The 18,452-nt window shown below is 59.5% G+C and overlaps 1 protein-coding gene across 1 annotated transcript in view; it reads right to left on the reverse strand.

The window, feature by feature from the left end:
* Positions 1-381: 381 nt before the first annotated feature.
* MAML2 (mastermind like transcriptional coactivator 2) overlaps positions 382-18,452 on the reverse strand; it is a 124,871-nt gene continuing 106,800 nt past the window's right edge. The window contains exons 4-6 of the mRNA XM_054692917.1: positions 6,370-6,543; positions 3,670-3,781; positions 382-3,050 (exon numbers count right to left, since the gene is read on the reverse strand). Coding sequence (XP_054548892.1) covers positions 2,050-3,050; positions 3,670-3,781; positions 6,370-6,543 — 1,287 coding nt within the window. The 3' untranslated portion in view covers positions 382-2,049. The remainder of the gene's footprint in view (positions 3,051-3,669; positions 3,782-6,369; positions 6,544-18,452) is intronic.

Raw genomic sequence — 18,452 nt, forward strand, 5'->3', positions numbered from 1 at the left:
ATTAGGATAGAAGAAAATCCAAACATTCTGATTGCCGTCTCTCTGAAACGTGATAGCGACTACAAAGCACGGTCTTGGTGTCAGGGGAGAAGCAGCAGACCACAGAGTGTCGCGGGGACCCGCGGGCAGAGACACCCCCAGCCCCCCGCAGCCGGGGGCACAGAGGCTGCGGGGACACGCCCTCCTCCCTCTGCCAGGAGAGGGTGCTCTTGGCTCCGGAGCGGAGGGAAACCTCACGGGGTGGCAGGCAGGATGTGCAACACGGGTTAGAAGGAATTTGGGGGCGGGAAAGAAAAAAGGCCAGGGTTGAAACCCGGAATGTGGTTCTCTCACTGAGGTTTCCGGCTAGAAATCTAACAAGCCCCCCCCCCCCCCCAGTTTCCAGAGCTCCCCCTTGGCTACCTGGGGTCTTAAGTGTAGAGCTAAAAAGAAACCATCCTATTATACAAAACTTTGTGTATCAGCATACAAAAGGTAACAATTTACTTTTTGTATAAAATATAACCTTTTGATAGTATATTTATTTCACATAGGTATAAATATAACCCAAAGAATATGTTTTCAGTATTTCTACCAAAATATTCTTTACAGAAGTTTACAAAACGAGTCATTTATCCACATGTACAGCCTAGCACAGGAGAGGCCCGGGGCTGGCGGCGGGGCCCTGTGCGAAGGGCGCGCTTCCGGACGACTGGAAGGTTCGGAAAGGGCTTTGCAGGGACTTATAAAAATGTGTTAATTTTTGATGGGAGCGTGAAAGGCTTCCTTATCCCCCAACCTCAGGTCCCCACGCTTGGTGGCCGAGTATGAAGGTGCTGGTCCTCCTCTGTGGTTAGGAAGGTGAGAGGGATTTGCAGGGCCCCAGCAGCACGTCCGCCTGGAGGACGCTGGTCTGCAGGTGGGCGCTGGGGTCATGACTTGCCAAAGGCCCTGCAGTAAGTGCTGAGCCCTGGGGGGTGGCTGGCTCGGCAGGGGCCGCCAGCCCGAGGCCAGGGTGTTCCCCTCGGGAACAGGAGGGACAGGCCGCTGCTGAGCAGCACCTCCTGCCAGCTGTGTAACCAGAAAGTGTCAGCAAGGGCAGGCTGCCCCCTCAGTGCCGCCTTCCTTTAACTGCCCCGGGAGTCTGTGAGGGAGCCCACCCCCCACCCCGTCCTGACCTTTGCTTCTACCTGCAAACAAAGCAAGACGCCTGCTCACCTCCACCCTGGCCCCGACTGCGTTTTCCTACAAGCTCGGCCTTGGGGAGCACGCTATACAGGGGGGCCGGGCCCAGCACCCCGCCTGGGAAGGAGCTGGCATCACCCATCAGCAGGACCCCGGTGACCCGTGCCCAGAAGGTCTCTTCGGAGCCAAGCCCAGGGAGGGTGGCGGGTGCTCCTACCCGCGAGACCAGCTGCCCACAGCGCACGGACAATGGCTCGCGCCGCCTGGCCAGGCCTCAGGTGTGCCTGAGACTTGGAACCAGACTCAGGAATTGGACGTGGGAGCCCAAATAATCTGGGGCACGTCCACATTCTTGCTGGGGCGCAGGACCCGGCCGCTCCATAGGGCCACAGCAGGGGAGGGGCTCCGGGCCTGGACTGCCTGGCCCAGGCGGCCTGTGGGTCCCCGGGGCTCGTCCCTGACTCCCACCTGCACCCTCCCGCGGCCTGGGCGCCTGGGAAAGTAGGGGGCACGAGGGTGGGGCCACGAGAGGGGGCAGGACCGCTGCGGGCTGGGGCAGGGGCTGCTCCGCGGCTCCACGCACCGTCCTGCCCTCTCCTTGGGGGAGGCGCGCTGGGCGGCCGTCCTACTCGGTGGCCCCCCGGGCCCCTCGTCCCCAGCCCACCGGCTGTCTGCACGGGCCGGAAACACTGTCCAGGAGCTGAGCGGTGCTTTGCTCGCAGGCAGAGGACCGAAAACCAGCCTTTGGAGGAGAACGTTGGCCTCTCTGGTGTCTTTCCAGCTCCAAGCCACGGCATCTCCAGGGCGTCCGAGGCTGGGGCCAGCGACCCGGGGCTCAGGTCTGGAGAAACGCTGCCCGCAGGCTGGGGGGGCCTCTGCGCCCCCTCAGGAGCCGCTCCCCAAGATCTCATCAAAATTGATGTCCTTCATCCAGTCGTCGCCCCCGGGCTCCGTCTTCAGCAGGGAGTCGATGAAGTCCGCGTCGCTGTTCAGGGTGGGGCCCATGGGGTCCGCCTGGTGGCTGAGAAAGTCGAAGGCTAAGTCACCGCCCGGCTCGGCCCCGAGAGGAGCCCTGGAGCTGTGGCCGGGGGACGGAAAGCCGCTGGGGGCCAGGGCCGGCTGGCTGGCGCCTGTCCTGGCCTGGCTCAGCCCGGTCCCCGGCTGGCTGACACTGGACAGCAGCTGCGTGCCCAGCTGGCCGGGCCTGAGGCCCAGGCTTCTGAGTGGACCCAGCGCCTGCCCGTTCAAAGTCTGGCTCATCTGGCCCCCGGGCCTCAGCTGCAGGGCGGGGGCCACGGGGTTGGGCGGGGCCGCCGGCCGCTGGGGGAACTGCGGGCTGGCCGCCGGCGGCTGCTGCAAGGGCTGGTGCGGGGCGTAGGCCGCAGGGGCGCCGGCGGGGAAGCGGCCGGCTCCGGGGGGCTTCAGCGCGTCCTGCTGCTTGGCTGCGGCTTCTTGGGAGGCCCAGCTGGGTGCGCTCGTGCTGGGCGTGATCATGACCGCGGGCGTCCGCTGGGCCGGCAGGCTCGCCATGCCGTGGGCCAGGGTGGGTCTCAGCGGCGGGGCAGCGCCAGCCGCGAAGGTGGCTGCGCCGGTGTTAGCGCCGGGCCCCAGGGCGGGCGCCCGCGGCATCAGGGGGCTGCTCTGGCCTGCCAGGGGCCGGCCGGGGCTCCCTGGCTGGGGCGGCGGTGCCATCCCCGCGGGCACGCTGTAGGCGCCCGGCTGGCTGCAGGGCAGGCCGCCGAACAGGCCCCCATGCGGCGCGGCTGCGGACACCCTGCTTCCGTGCGCGGTCGACAGGAGGCTGGGGTTGGGCGTCAAAATGGTGTGTGTTGAAACCGGGTTTGCCAACGTCTGGCTGGACTTTAAAGTCACCGTGGATGAGCCTCCTACGAGAAAGAAGGTGGTTCTGTTAGTTCCTCCTCGTTAGTTTGTCTTCTCGCTCGCGGCAATGCGCAAGAGCTCAGCAACTCTGAACGCGGCGCAAGAACGAAGACCAGGAATCATCTCAGCCACACGCATGAAAGCGCAGCTGCGGGGTCGGGGGGTGGGTCCAGGCCCGGGGTTACCGCGAGTGTGGGCCCCCACAGGGCTGCTCATGCCCGGGCCGCCCGAGAGCTGGGCCTGTCACGGTTACGCCGCACAGCCTGGCGAGGACGGCGGGAAGAAAGCCCAGTGCCAGCACAGACGCGACCAGAGGGGAGCACCCCCTAAAGCACCCCTGGGCCAAGACTCGCTGGCACAGGGCCACCGCTGAGCCTGGAGGGGGAACACATCGGGACCCTGGGGCCTCAGACGAGTGCGGGGAGAGGGAGCTGCGGGCGTGGGGGGTCAGAGCCGCTGCAGAGAGGGCGAAGCGCCGGGTCCGGCCTGGGGTGGGTGCCCAGCGGGCGTCTGACCAGACTCTGAGGGAGCGCCCCTCGAGGAGCCGTGCGGGAGGAGATGCTGCAGGCGGACACTCCTCTTCCTGCAGCTCCGGGGTTTTTCCTTCTGACCCCGGCCACTTACCAGAATACTGGGCGCTGGGCTGCACGGTGCCCACGACTCTCCTTTGGTCTTTATAATCGGGGGGCGGCCTCGTCAGGTGTCTGTTTATCTGATCTTGTGCAGCCATTTTTTCCTTGGAAACACAGTTAAAACATCATTAAACCGCACTTTCTAACCTGGGAACATCTACAGCCTGTTACCCAGAAGGCAGGACCCGAGCGCCGCTGGCAGGGGGGCTGCGGAGCCGCGCCCTTGGTCTTCAGGCAGGGCCACCGCGGCGGGCACGGGGTGGCTTCTCTCACCGAGGGCTCGGGAAGCCCTGCATGCTGGCACTGCGGGTGCACCCCAGGCAGCCGGCATTTGCAAGGAGGAAAATAACCGGGACAGAGCTTACGTAAGCACAGAAGAGGCAGAAAGGGAAGTCTTGCCACCGCTGCGGGGCGAGAGGGCGGGCGATGCGGGGCAGCCTGGCTCAGCCCACGGAACCGGGGTGTTCCCGGTTCCCATCACACCCCAACCCTTCTGAGGAGACTGCAACCACACTGAAGGGAAAGGAGGGCTTGAAATAACAAGAACCAAATTCATATTTTTGTTTCTAAGGTAAAAAACCTGAAGACTCACAGGGTTCCTGGCACCGAGTAGTTCATCTAAAGCTCAGTTTTCACGAGCGGGTGTGAAAGGATCAGAAACAGATGATTACACTTCTTTTAATTACGGGTTTACAGATCAAGGGAGAAAGTGGTTGAGGCCCTCCCTCTCTGCGGTTTTGCCCAAAGCCCGAGCGTCTAGCAGAAGGCTCGCCGTGTTCCCTGATGCCGCACCCGGGACGTGGCCCCCCGCAGGCTACCGCGCAGGCCCGGCTCCCCGCCAAGGCCCGCTCCCCGGCATGTCTCTGCGCAGCCTGTCCTGCTCCCATGCAGCGAGGAGCCTCCGCCCTCGTGCAGGAGAAAACAGGCCGCGGTGCGTGTGGTGAGCCAAGGGGACCCCCCCCGACCCTTGGCCCCCCCGTTAATGAGCAGACTGCAAATCCGGACTCACTTTGGGCAGACTCAATCTACTTACTGACATTTTGCCTCCGAGAGCTAAACCAGGTTGCTCAAAGGGTTAACAAGCACATCCCAGGAGAGCTGGGTTTCCTTGTGCAGAAGCGAGCCTGAGGGCCTGCCTGCCCGGCTCCCCCAGGGTGCGCAGGCTGACCCCCACGTGGAGTGGAGTGCGCTCCGTACTTGGGGACTCCTGGGCAGCCCCCCAAGGCTGCTGTGTAGCAGGAGATTTAACTCACGCTTCCTTGCCCCTAGACACCCAGCAGAGGAATCACCTCCGGGCGCCCCCCAGCCCCCTCCATCCTGCCCCAGCTTCTATGTGGATGCCTCTGGGACCCGCCAGGACAAGCAGCCTCGGCCTCCCTCTGCAGGCCTGGCCACAGAGACTACAAAGCAAATGCTAATGGCAGTGGCATCAAAGCCGGCTTCTTCCTGGGTATGCAAAAGAGCAGGCCCTCCTGGAGTCCAGACAGAGAGCAGCGTGCAGGGCTTATAAAGCCCCTGGACAGTAGCCTCATTCTCATTCTCTCCATGGCCTGGACCCTGCCCTTTGCACCTGGCCCAGCGGTGATTCAACGGGGCTCCAAGGAGCCAGGCCTAGGGCTCCCCAGAACCCCGGATGGCTGGGCCCTGCACAGCTGCATGGACAGTCCAGCCACAGCAGGTGGTGTGCCTGCCAAGTCGCCCGACTGGTGTGTGGCCTCCCACTGCCCTTTTCCCTAAGAAATTACATTATGAGGATCGAAACAAAACAAAACAAAACGGGGTGGGGGGGTGAAGCTCATTTGCAGACGAGAGCTGCTGTCCCTTTGCAATGCAGCGATGCTCACTGTTCGCAGGTCAAGTCCACTCACTGCTCACGGCTTCTCCCCACACGCTGACTCCTCTCTGGACCCACCTCTTGCTCCTCAGAAGCCACAGGTGACTTGTGCATCATCATTTACGCTGTTGAGGCCACTAGGCATTTCCTGACACAATCTCAGGTGGCAAACACACCAGGCCGCACCTTGGGGGCTCTGCCTGAGGTGGGGGACCCCACTTGTCCCTGAATCCTGCCCTGCAGGCCTTCAGCGTCAGAGGCAAATCTCATCTCTCTCTCCTAGCCTCTCCAGGGGCGATGCTGCCGATGCATCTCTGTCTTTGTCTTTCCCTCAGCTGCTCTGCTGCTCAGGACATTATTCTATGCAAACCTGCATCCCGGCCTCCTGGCTTCATGGGCCTCAAAGTCCTCTCCATGGCCTTTTAGTGCACACCCCAGAAGGTGCCCTTGGCCGGTCAGGGTGTGTGTGTGTATGTGTGTGTGTGTGTACCAGGTGTGTATGTGTGAGATGCACCTGCTGCTGCAGGAGGAGCTGCTGCTGGGGGTGTGTGTGTGTGTGCGTGCACTGGGTGTGTGTGCACCGGGTGTGTGCGCACAGGGTGTGTGTGTGTGTACCAGGTGTGTGTGTGAGACGCACCTGCTACTGCAGGAGGAGCTGCTGCTGGGTGTGTGTGTGCGCGCACCGGGTGTGTGTGTGTGTACCAGGTGTGTGTGTGTGAGACGCACCTGCTGCTGCAGGAGGAGCTGCTGCTGGGTGTGTGTGTGTGTACCGGGTGTGTGTGTACCAGGTGTGTGTGTACCGGGTGTGTGTGTACCGGGTGTGTGTGTGCACCGGGTGTGTGTGTGTGAGAGACGCACCTGCTGCTGCAGGAGCAGCTGCTGCTCCAGCGCCTGCCGCGCCAGTGCCGGCTTCTTCCCGGCTGTGGGCTGGGCCAGCGCGGGCTGCGGGGCTGCGTAGCCGCTCCCGGAGGTCGGGTTCGCGCAGGTGCCGGGGCCGGGGCCGGGGCTCTGGCCCACCGCGGGGCGCTGGTCCTGCGGGGCGAGAAGGGGAGAGCGTGAGGACAGGACCAGCGTGGCCCCCTCCAAGACCTCGCAGGCCGGAGTGGGGCACCCAGGCCAGCCGGCCGGGAGCGCTTCCTGGGGCGCTGCTGGGGAGCCCCACCTTCCCAGGGGTCCCCCACCAAGCAGCCCGCCCCCCGGGCACGGCTCCCGAGGTCGCAGGACCCGCCCCGGCACGTGCGGGGCCTGGACGTGGACCGGTCAGCCGGCAGCCACCCCTGCGCGGGCTCGGAGGCGCTGGTCAGGGAGGCCGCGTGCGCTGCAGGAGGGCCCGAGGGGAGCGGCCAGTCGCAGACGCCGTGACCCGAGGACCCCTCCGGGTGCCCAGGCCCGGTGGGAGCCCGGCAGGAGGAGCCCTGGGAGGGAGAGCCCCGCCCCGCCCCAGAACCCCAGGTGCTGCTGACGCACCCCATGATCGTGTCACTCTCTGCAAGGCACGTCCACATTCCCAGAGCCCCCCAAATATTTAGAAAGGGGAGCAGTGAGGAGACGGGTCGAGGTGGAGTAGGCCGGACAGACCAGGTGCCCGGGGTGGGCAGCCGTCTCCCTCCCACGGGTGCTGGGCCGTGCGGGCGACTGTCCTCATGGCACCCGGAGGTGCACAAGCGGGGGGGCCCCTCCCGAGTCTGGCTTCAGAAGCTCCCCACCCGCCCACCCCAGCCTTGGTCACGATGGAGGAACAGCGCGGCTGCCCTCCTGCCCCCACGCGGCCGGCCACGCGGGACCCTCCTCGTGCCACCGCGGTCACTGCCCAGGCAGGGGGGGTGGAACCCTGCACGTAAAACATTCTCCCAGGAAGCACCCGCCAAGGCGCTGGCCCGGCCCATGCAGCCAGCCCGACCCCATGCAGCCAGCCCGCAGGCACCTCCGCCGGCGGAAACCCTGTTTCTCCCCCAGTGCCCACTTTCTCGTGAAGAAATGGTTTAGGAAGGGCGCGCCCTCGAGCCCAAAGGGGCGTGTGCGTGTGCGTGTGCGCGGGTGAGGAGCGGCGAAGGAGGCCCCCTGCTTCCATTCTGGGATCCGCACACGGCAGACACCCCCAAGGCGAGCACGGCCTTGGCCGCAGACGGGGTCACATCATCCGCTTGAATGATCGATGTTCGTTCTTCTCCCGCTTCGGCCAGTGACATCAGCGCTGGATGGCGGCGTGGGAAACGGACTTCGGATCCTGCCCTCCGGGGCTGAAGCTAAATGTGTTTCAAGGGCGTTTACAGCGTCTCCCCCGTGCGCGTGCCTCTGTGAGTGGATTTACCACGCTGACGTCCCTCTGCAGCGACATGGCCGTGCGGGGGCAGCTGCTGCTTGGGGGAGTCTGCGCCTTAGACTCTGCTGCTTGCTGGGGCGGAGACGCTGCCGGGTGCGCGGCGCTGCTTGTTCGCAGGGGTCGCCAGGGCGGCCTCGACCCTTCCCGAACAATCAGGAATGCTGGTGTGATGTGATGATGGACGGACAGCACGTTTCCTCGCACACACTGCATGAAACCCTGCCGTTTTCACTCTTGGTGTTCAGCCTTGTGGGAGCCAGCCCACGGAGGCTGCCGGTGTGCCCAGTGAACCTCTCCGAGTGCCGTCGATTTCTCTGGAAACTACCGTATCACGGGAGCGTGGCACAAGCTTCTCGGTCCTTATCCGAATCCGGCCGGCAACCAGCTGTGCTGCCTCCATGGCTCTCGGCACCTGCTCTCACTCAGCCGGCGTTCGCGGAGCCCTTCCAGGCAGCCTGCTGGGAACCCCAGCCGGACCACTGTGGGGAAACTGAGCTTCCAGAATGTTCTCAAGGATGTTAGAAGACCACCAGGCTCGTCAGGTCTGTGATGGTGAGACCTGTGAACGGGAGGCAGTGAAAGGTGCTCAGAAGCAGGAGGCTGCGGGAGAGGCTTGTCGACACCCGTCGGTGCTGATGCGTGTTCTCGTGCGCAACGCACAGTCCAGTCGCGCCTCCTGGACTTACAGTCCTGTCAGCGGGAAGCGCTGGCTCCGCGAGGTCACACACTGGCGAACACCAGAGAAAGTCAAGCGGCACCTGCCTCTTGTGAGTGAGCAGCCCTGACATGCCTGTCATTAACTTTGTCTCCCTTGAAGCCTTTTGAAAAAAATGCCTACATTCAAAAAAGAGAAACAAACGCCCCCCGCCAGGCCAGTGGTGAATTCACCAATATCCCCTTTAAAATTTCAGGATAAATATTTAAAAGAACAAGAGGCATGAAGACAAGCATGTACCTCTCAGCGGGTGGCACCGCGTGTGGCCTGCGCCTCTGCTGACGGGTCTCCCAGTCAGGCCTGGGCGAGCTTTAACGAGCCCCAGGCGGAGGCCGGAGGCCGCCTTCATTTGCACGGAAAGCGGGAACTCCAGGACCAGGACTGATTTGGGGAAAGGCGGAACAGGGTCCAACGGACACATCAGCCAGGAACCAGGAAACTCCCCTGGCTTCACCGAACACACTGACAGAGCAAGACCCCCTGGATTCAGTGGACCCAGATTTCCTGGTAACCACTTTTGTGGGTGCAGCGAATGTCCCAAAGCCGCAGCTATCAGGCAGGCACTGTTCTCATCAGCGCTTAGAACAAAAAACTTGTCTGGGCAGCTGATCAAATGCCTCTTTGTTTCCCAGCACTCGGGGCTTGCTTGTGAGTTTCCTTCCCCCCACAAAAATGAAGTGATGTGAGCCCCATGGGGCCCGCGAGCGCCCGTGATGGGGTGGCTGACCTTTCTCCTCCTTGGCGTCCAGAGCGAGGCCTCTGCAACTTGCAAAACAAATGCAGACCAGCGTGGGGTGGGGGGGGCGCGGCCCGCACAGCCATCTCCTGCCGGCCCTGTCTCCCCGGCAGCCCGCCCGTCCTCCTGGTCCCGACTCCTGCGCTGACGGCTCAGCTGTGGGCCTCGGTCATGATGGCGGGGAGAGGGCGGCCTCCCTCCTGCCCCCACGCTGGCCGGGCACACAGGACCCTCCAGGCCAGCCACCTCTGAAGTGCCTCCTCATGGAGCCATTTATTTATTTATCTCTGCGCCTGCTGGACGGGTTGCCTTCACTGCTCGGATTCCCAACTCCCTGCGGCGGGCCTGATTGGGAGCAGAGGCTGTGAGGCAGCTGAAATCATCCCAAAGTGCTCGTCTGACACCACAACAGAGACCCTGCCAGTGAAACAAGGGCCCGGGGGTCGTCCTGGGACCTTCTAGAGGGCTGGTCCTTAAATCAAAATGATGTCCAAGTTATTCATGAAGCAAAATTGGAAATAAAAAAGTTGATTTTCAAAGGCGGTTTCCAATCCCTGCAAAGGACAGAAAATTTTTCCTTTTGGAAGAAAATCAATATGCAATTTTGACTCTCCAATTTCACTTTGATGAAAACTTTATGAACTATTTTTAGCTTCTTATTACATGCTTGAAGACGAGAAAGTGAGAAAGCTAAGAAAATTCACATGGAGTCTCATGACAAAAATAAAATAAAATAAACCCCAGTGTTTGTAGTCAGAATGCCTAGGTTAGTGATTTGCTCCATAACTTATAATTGTTTGCTCTTGGGCAAGACATAAAAGTCTCTGTGTTCCGGCAGCTGGTGTAGAGCTTAAATAAGATTCAGCAGGTCGGGGCCTTCCTAGTGGCGCAAGGGGTTAAGGACTGCACTGCAAAGCAATCCGCAGCCTCTGCAGCACGAGTTCGATCCCCGGCCAGGGAGATTCCACTTGGCGCGGCAGACCTCCCCTGCTGCACCCGCTGCTCCCCTCAGCAGTGTATTTCATCCGTCTGCCTGTTCTGCTCCCCGCTCTGTCTCTGGTGGATCCTCTCACCCTCCTGCACATCTGACCTGTACCCTGGTTCTTGTATAAATAAATAAATAAATCTTAAAAAAAAGATTCAGCAGGTGAAGTAAGGCAGGCAGTCTCTGACAATTGATAGGCCGCATTCACTTCTAACTTACTGCCTTTGGTGGTTTTGCTTATTCTTCTTGCTGACACATTATTGCCGCTATTTCACTGATTCCTGTGGGGCTCTGTTTCGTGTGACCTGACAACCTTGCTAACTTTGCAGACTTTTCTTATAACCCAAGGCCTTGATTTCTCCAACTGTAGATAGGCACCTCAGATGTAATCTCCACATTCCATCCTAGGGCTGGAATAGCTGACATTCCATTTTTATTGAATCAAGCTAACCATAAATATCACTGTGATGAAATAATTTCTTTTTTGCCGTGGAGCTGAAGATGCAATCGAACAACAGCCCACAGAGTGGGTTCGCTGCCATCATGCACACGTGACCCACGGGCCGCACTGGGGCGGGGAGCGGAGAATCATTGATCTTCGGAGGTCGCTGAGGAGTGAACTGAGGCTGGGGTGGGGGAGCTGAGGCTGTCTCGACTGGACGGTGGACCAGTTCGTGTACGTGCGTTGGAAGGGCACCGCGGAGAACTCCAGCGCTTTGCCTCTAACACTTGGCTTTTCGGAACAGATTCTGTAGAAGGGCCTGCATTTATCTCTGCATCTATTAAAAAAATTCTACAGAAAGTTTTGCTAGAGGTAATGTTGACACTATGAATAATTATTCTGCACTAATGTATAGAAAATAGACTAGCCCACAAGGCAGCTTACAGACTTTAAGGCGCATCCGCTGGGCCACTGCGGGCTGGTAGGGGACAGGGGCGTCCGACACGAGGGGGCGGGGAGCGGCCGCGGGCAGTATCTTCAGCGGGTCCATCTACTCTGGTGTGATATGATTAGCTGCTTTGGAATATATTATTATAATGACCACTTTTAAAAGGAGCCATCTGTTCTCTGTTAAACGTAGCCCTGGAGCCTCCCTCGGATGAGCAGAGCAAGCCGCTAAACTCTTTCCTGGAACTCCAAAAAAAAAAAAGCTCCATTCTCCCTAAGAATCACTAAGGGATGAACTTCAAAAGAGGAGAGGTTTCACTTGGACCAATTCCCAGAAAATCAGGTTATTTACCAAATCTTACTTATGCAAACTACACAGACACATTTGGATCTGCAGAATACTAAAATAATGTTTCAGAAAATCACAACCTTAAATGAAAACGTCTACCAGGGAGAAGGACAAGGAAGGTCTTTCTTTGGTCCGGTTATGTTTTCTGCCTACACCGCTCGCAGCAGCCAGACCACCACCGGGTCTGCCGCTGCTCTGTGGCTAGGAATCTAGAAAGCAGTACCTGAGCTGTGGACCGACCCCGCGGAGTAGCACGATTAGAGATGTCTCAAGCTCACACACGCGCGGTGCTTTAACGTCTCTGTTTCTGCTTAGATTTGTAAGACGAGGTAGAGTTGAAATCATGTTTAGATGTCGACCACCATTTAAGACATTTTTTTTGTCTGCCAGGAGTTCGAATGTAGCTTTGGATTCACGAGCTGACTCTTCACAGCTCATCTGAATCGAGAATCAGAACAAGGTACCTTATCTTGGCACCTGTCCAGCAAGAATGGCTGACACTGCTTGGGTCCTAAGTCTGTGTTCATCTTGGTTACAGAGTACATCAATCATTATTTTTTAAGGTTTATTTTATTTATTTATTTATGCACACAAGAGCTGGGGTGCAGGCCAGAGGTGTGTGTGTGTGGGGTGGGGTGAGAGGATTCCCCAGAGACAGTGGGGAGCAGAACAGGTGGATCTACTGAGATATGCTGCTGAGGGAGCAACGGGCGAGTCAGGAGACGTCTGCCGCGCCATGTGGGTCAGCTCCCTGGCTGGGGATCGAACTCAGGCTGCAGTGGCTGGCGATAGCTTGGTAGCACTGAGACTTTAACCCCTGCGCCACCAAGGGAGGCCGCAGAGTACATTAATTATTTACTTGCACCGCTGTTTACTTTGGGCTACACTGCCAACAAGAAGAGGCCTATTTTGTTCCAGATGCTTCTCAGCAGCACACACAAGCCCGTCCTAGGGTAGATACTTGTATGTATTTGCTGTTAAAGAATAATCAGTGATGACTCGAAGGTCAGATAAGCTTAATAGAGGACGTGATGTGTAATTACTTAGGTGTAGTTAAGAAAGTGCTATATTTATATATCTCAACAATTGTCAGTGAAACCAGAAATATCGATATCAAATACCATCTCAACTGCCTTCCTTGTAAATTTGAGCCACTATACAAAAGTTTTTGCTGATGATTAAAACCTTGAACTTAAATTTAGCACATGCAAAGTTATGTGAACTTTTAACCTTTTTGTCTCAGCAATTTGGGCTGGTTGATTGTGTTGGATTCTGTTACTTGTAACTGGAAACAGATCCTTGATTTGAACATAACTGTCCAGTGATTTTTCAATTGGGTAAACATTTGCGGCTTATGTCCCTAACTGCTGATCAGCACAGAATGCGAGAGGGGAGCCGGGCGGAGTGTAGAGTTACGCTGTTTACACTGCTTGGTACTTTCCAGACCTAGGCGGAACTTTCTAGAAGGATATACATCCAGGGCCGCTGCAACTCCTCGGCGCTGGCTGGGTCCAAGTAACAGTCTGTTCGGTGTCTCTCCAAGTATTTCCGAATCTTACATTAAGACTGTGACTCAGGTCCCCGGGGTTGGCGTGAAGACCTTCTTCCATCAACAGGTTTCCTGGCATTCGTCAGACCCCGCTGGGCTCTCGGCCCCCGGAAGCTGATTTGCCAGATACGCATTTGGTTGCAGTTCATCACATTTACCTGTGTTTACACCGAGATTTGAGCATCATTTCTTTTTTTTTTTTTTTAAGTTTTTTTTTTAATAGAGACTTTTTTTTTTTATTTGTTTGTTTTTGTTTACACAAGCACTGGGCACAGTCAGAAGCGCGGGAGGGTGAGAGAATTCACCAGAGCCAGAGCGGGGAGCAGAGCAGGCAGAAGGACCGAAGGACACTGCTGAGGGGAGCAGCGGGCGGCAGGAGAGGTCTGCGCACCATGTGGGACCCTCCTCCGGTGGCCGGGGAGCAGCCGGGGATCGAGCCGGCGCCGCAGAGGCCGCGGGCAGCTTCGCAACCCAGCGCTCAGCCGCTGCGCCACCGGGGAGGCCCTCGAGCATCATTTCTTAAAGTTTTTTTTTTTTTTTTTTGCGGTATGGGCAAGTGTTAATATTCTGTGGTAGAAGGTGGTGAGGTGAAGAAGCATCTTGAGCGTTCATTAAGCCACAGCACTGGGAGCGCTTTCCAGACGGAGGACACTGCTGGCCGTGGCGTGGCCGTCAGCTGGCCAGCTCCAGGGAGCGTGTGAGAGGGAGCACAGGCAGGCCTGGGATCCAGCGGCCAAAAAGCGATGAAGGTAGAGCAAGAAGAGGAGAGAGGCAAACGCCCGCTTTGCTCGCGGGGCGAAGGGAAGGTGGCGGCGCTGGCCGGGGAGGCGGTGCGGAGCACACGGTCGGCGCCACGGGGGAGTTCAGGCCTGCCCGTGCACCCTCCACACATCCCCTGCGGCCGGCCCGCTGATGGCCACGCACGGCCAGGGTGATCTTCCATTGTTTCACGCAAACCCCAAGAAGCAGTCACTGGCCTTACTTGCTAGAGAGCGGCTTGGGCTGGGGGTGTGCTCGGTGCGACCTGAGAAAATCACCGGCAGCTTCAGCCGTCCTGTCTCCTCTAGCGCTGGCACTTACATACGTGTCTCAGAGCGCTCGCGCGGTAACGCCACGTGTTTATAAGAATCTCAGCGCCTCAGAAGTCGCTTCAACCCAGAAGAGTAATTTTTCACATGTAAAAAGTGGCTTTTGCTCCCTTAACATGCCCCGCTGAGCTTGTGCAGCAGCCAGAGATTCAAGATGGTGGTGCAAAAGGCCAGCGAATCAAAGGCAGAAGTGGGATTTTTCTTAGCCCTTAGGAAAATGCCCAGCTACACCTCACCCTCCCCTGCAATCGGGCGGCCGAGGGACTGGCCTGCCAGACACGGCTTCATATTTTATCTGCAGAAGCAAGAGAAATGGTGACCCCACGTTAGCTCTCTGAATGTGCTCGCAGAAGGTTAAGTGCTGGTCTGCACGGGGTGTGAGAGGTAGGGGGGTCCTCACTGCCAGAAAGTTGACTCCTGCCTCCTTTTTTATTATTGACTTTTTTTTTTTGCTAAACTTTCACGTGCCTAAATCCAGCTGAGCCAACGGCTGCTGCTGGGTCTCTCTGTTTCGGGGCGGGAGTAATGCAGGCGATGGGACGGTCGGAGCCTCTGCTCCTGCCTCCACTAGCAGGCACTGTGAGAGCATTTTTCTCCAAGCTCACCGGACCTGGGCGAGGGCAACAGCGCCCGCAGCCGCGGAGGACCAGGGCGCACCATCTCATAGCAACAGACACCAAAATAGTCGCTCATTACAAGCCTCCCCCTACAATCAGGCCTTGAAGGAAAACAAAGGCTGACAGTGATGAATCATGACGCGGCCCTTGTTCTGGGTGTGTGTGGCTGCGGCCTCCCGCCGAGGGGTCTGGCACGCTTCCTGTCTCCGTGCCGGGCGGCCTCGGAGGGCACCCCCGCGCCTCGCCTCCTCACTGTTTTAATTTCAAATGCTACAAACATCCACAGTTTCCATGTGCACATGCCTCCTCTTTGATTCACAGCCTGGCAGGCTCTGAATGGATACAGGCGGCGAGAACACAATCAGCCCTTAACACCACATCTGCTGGCTAGATTATGTTCAAAGTCGGTAGAAGAAATTGATTAAACACTGTTTTCTAGGATAAACCTTTGAAATCTGGTTCCTTAAGCAACACGAGGCTGAGCTGGCAGGGTTTGGCCGAGGGGGGCGCGGGACGCCCATGGCTGTCCCTGCACCAGGCGACTCCTACACCCGCAGAGCACGGAGCTCCAAGAAGCCACGCAAACGTTTCCAGAAATCTCCTTTCAGGCAATTCTGCGTCACAAGCAATGGGGCTGATCTGTTAACTCCCAACTGTCATCATTCTGTCCCGAGCTCCTCAGCTGGCCGAGCGAGGACATGTGTGCACCCTAAAAAGCTTCCTGGGAGGGGCCTCCCTGGTGGCGCAAGGGAGTTCAGTCTAGCACTGTGAAGCTGTCCACAGCCTCTGCAGCACAAATTCGATCCCTGGCCAGGGAGCAACCCACAAGGCGCAGTAGACCTCTCCTGTCTCCCCGCTGCTCCCCTCAGCAGTGGATTTCAGTTGATCCGCCTTTTCTGCTCCCCACTCTGCCTCTGGTGAATCCTCTCGCCCCCCGCACCTCTGGCCTGTACCCCAGCTCTTGTGTGCATAAATAAATAAATCTTTTTAAAAAGCCTCACGGGGCGGCGGTGTCTCCTCTGTGAGCAGCGGTGCCCACGCCACCCGGCACCGGGCGGTCGGGTGGAGGGAAGGAGGCGGGCGTCTGGGAGGACGAGCGGAAACAGCAACTCCCCACGGAAACCACCGGGGAAGGCAGCTGTGCTGGTTTCTAAAGGACCCCCAGGCCACTTTGTGTCTCCCCTTCCCAGACAGGCCAGGAGGCGCAGGCTCGCTGCCCAGCGGCGCCAACGCGCACAGCACGAAACGCCGGCGTCAGGCCCAGTCTCAGCCGCGCCAGCCGCCCTGGCGGGTCCAGCGTGACCTGCGGCGAGGCTCGCTCGGGAGGGCCACGCGGGTGCTGCTCGGCCGCGACAGACACCGGCCGCGGTGTCCTCGGGAAGGCCGGAGGTGGGTCAGGACGCCAGGCGGCGAGGGCACGGGGGAGGCCAGGCCAGCGCCTCTGAGCAGCTGAGAAGCGGGACAGAGGCCCGTCCCGCGACACACGGCCCCGCGCGGCTCACAGCGGCTCAGGCGGCGAGGCGGCCGCAGTGGGCGGGGGTGGGGGTGTCCCCAGCCGGCCCAGGTGCCTCCGAGGACCCCACCGCATGGGGGACGCGGGCGGCTGGAGGAGGTGGCCGCTGCCGCTCGATGCCCCCGGAGCGGATGGTGGGTCCCCCCCGGCCAGAGGAGCAGGCGTGTCTGGTGCACACGATGGCCTCATGCTGAGAAGACGCAGGCCCCGCCACCCCGCCATGGACACACGCCGAGGCCCCGGGCAGGCCCTGCTCCCTGCCCCGCTGTCCATCCCCCCCACACTGACCTGTGGGGCCCCGGCTCTGGCTGTGGCAGGGGGTAAACCGAAGGCCTGGGCCTCCCCGGCGGCTCCTCCAGGCAGGACCTGAGGGCCTTCGCTCAGGGAGCGGCCTGGGGGTGAGGGAGAGAGGCGGGGGTCCCCGGGGCCTGAGCTGGGATGGGGTGCGTGTGGCGGCCGGGCAGACTGGGTGGGGGGCGGGGCCCTGCCGGCGTCAGAGCCTGAACTTCCAGGGCGGCGGGCAGGGGCTTTGGGCCGCGGGCAGCAGGGCGCTGTGCTTTCGCGCTCACCGGGCCGGGGTGGGGCAACCGGTGGGGCCAGCAGAGGGCTGCGGGGCAGCTGGGCGAGATGGCCGCGGTCTGGACGGTGGGCGGGCGGGAGGCCCCGGCGTGCGCCTGTGGCTTCGTGCCCGCGTCTGCAGCTCCGAGCCTGCGGGAGAGCCGCCCCGTCCTGCTCCTGCCCTGCCCAGCTGCGCCCGTGACCCTCTGCTCTGCAGCAGGGACGCAGGATGGGGGACGGGTGGAGCTGCTGCCCCCCACTCCTGACCCCTCCACCTCCCCTCGCTTCCAGGATGCTGCCCAGCAGCTGGCTCAGCTCTGGGCGAGGGCCCCACATGCCGCTGGGCAGGGCCCTCGCCTCCCCTCCTCAGGGGCATTGCACCGTATCGGCCTCTTCTCCCCGCCTGGGAATTCCTGCCACCCTTCGGGGACACGGAGCAGCCCTCCCGACCCAGACCAGGTCCGACGCCCTGACAGGACCCCGAGAGCCTGTGACTGTGTGTGTGCTCTCCAGTTCCCATTGGGCTCCCCGGACCCCTCCAGAGGTTCCCCGGTTTCCATCGGGGGCTCCCAGACCCATCAGGGGCTCCCTGGTCCCCATTGGGGGCTCCCTGGACCCATCGGGGGCTCCCTGGACCCATCACGGGCTCCCTGGTTCCCATCAGGGGCTCCCCGGTCCCCATTGGGTCTCCCCGGACCCATCAGTGGCCAAACAAGTCTCAGGAAGCACCTGCAGGATGAGTCAGTGGATGTGCATGGACTTGACAGGTTTTCCTTTCAGAAAAGAAAATTTAAACCCTCGCCAAGCTGCCCTCCAGGACAGGGGGCGGAGGAGGCAGGCGGCGGGCGCAGGAGCCCGCGCTCTGGGCAGAAGTGGAGGGAGAGCGGCCGCAGGCCTGGGCGGAGGGCGGGTTCACCATCCCCGGGACTTCCTCGGCGCGAGCCCCTCGCCAGGTCTTATTAGCAGCATCCAATTTTCATATATTCCCAGCACACAGGCCATTTTGTTTAAAAAAAAAAAGGTTATAAAAATGTTATTCATCACATCCCGGGCACGGCGGCTCTCGGCCAGATTTATGGCATCTGAGAAACAGAGACAGGAAATCCTCAGAGCCAGAGGCAGGCGCTCCCCAGGACCCACTTAATTACTCTCTAAACATTTCGAACTGAATTTTACATTTTTTAAGTGGATCAATTTTTCATTTGAGACCAAAGGTCCCTGTCTGTTTCTGAAATGTGAACATCTGTGAGGGAAGCGAAGAGTGAAACAATTTTTAAAGATCAAGTAATGAAAAAAAAGCCTTTCTGGAAGGACTCTGGGTTTTCAATCTGTTCCACATGAGGCTCTTTCAGGAAATTACCTCTGAACGGACGCGATGCTGTGTGCGGGGCACATTCCCCTGGCAGGGAGCGAAGCGGTTCTGACCACCTAGAGCCCTGCTTGTCTGTCTTTCAGGCACAACCCCGGCCTGCGGGCTGCCTGCCGCCTCTCCGGCATCTCTGTCTAGGTGGGAGGCCAAATGTTTCTGCAGTTTCTGAAATGAGTCACCATGAAGGGAAAACTGCTTTCCTGTGAATAAAATGCAGAGCAAACATTTTGGGGGATTACCTCGATGATGT

The sequence above is a fragment of the Talpa occidentalis genome, unplaced genomic scaffold (assembly GCF_014898055.3).
Source record: "Talpa occidentalis isolate TD23 unplaced genomic scaffold, MPIMG_talOcc4v2.1 talOcc4.12, whole genome shotgun sequence".
In the NCBI taxonomy this organism is placed as follows: Eukaryota; Metazoa; Chordata; class Mammalia; order Eulipotyphla; family Talpidae; genus Talpa; species Talpa occidentalis.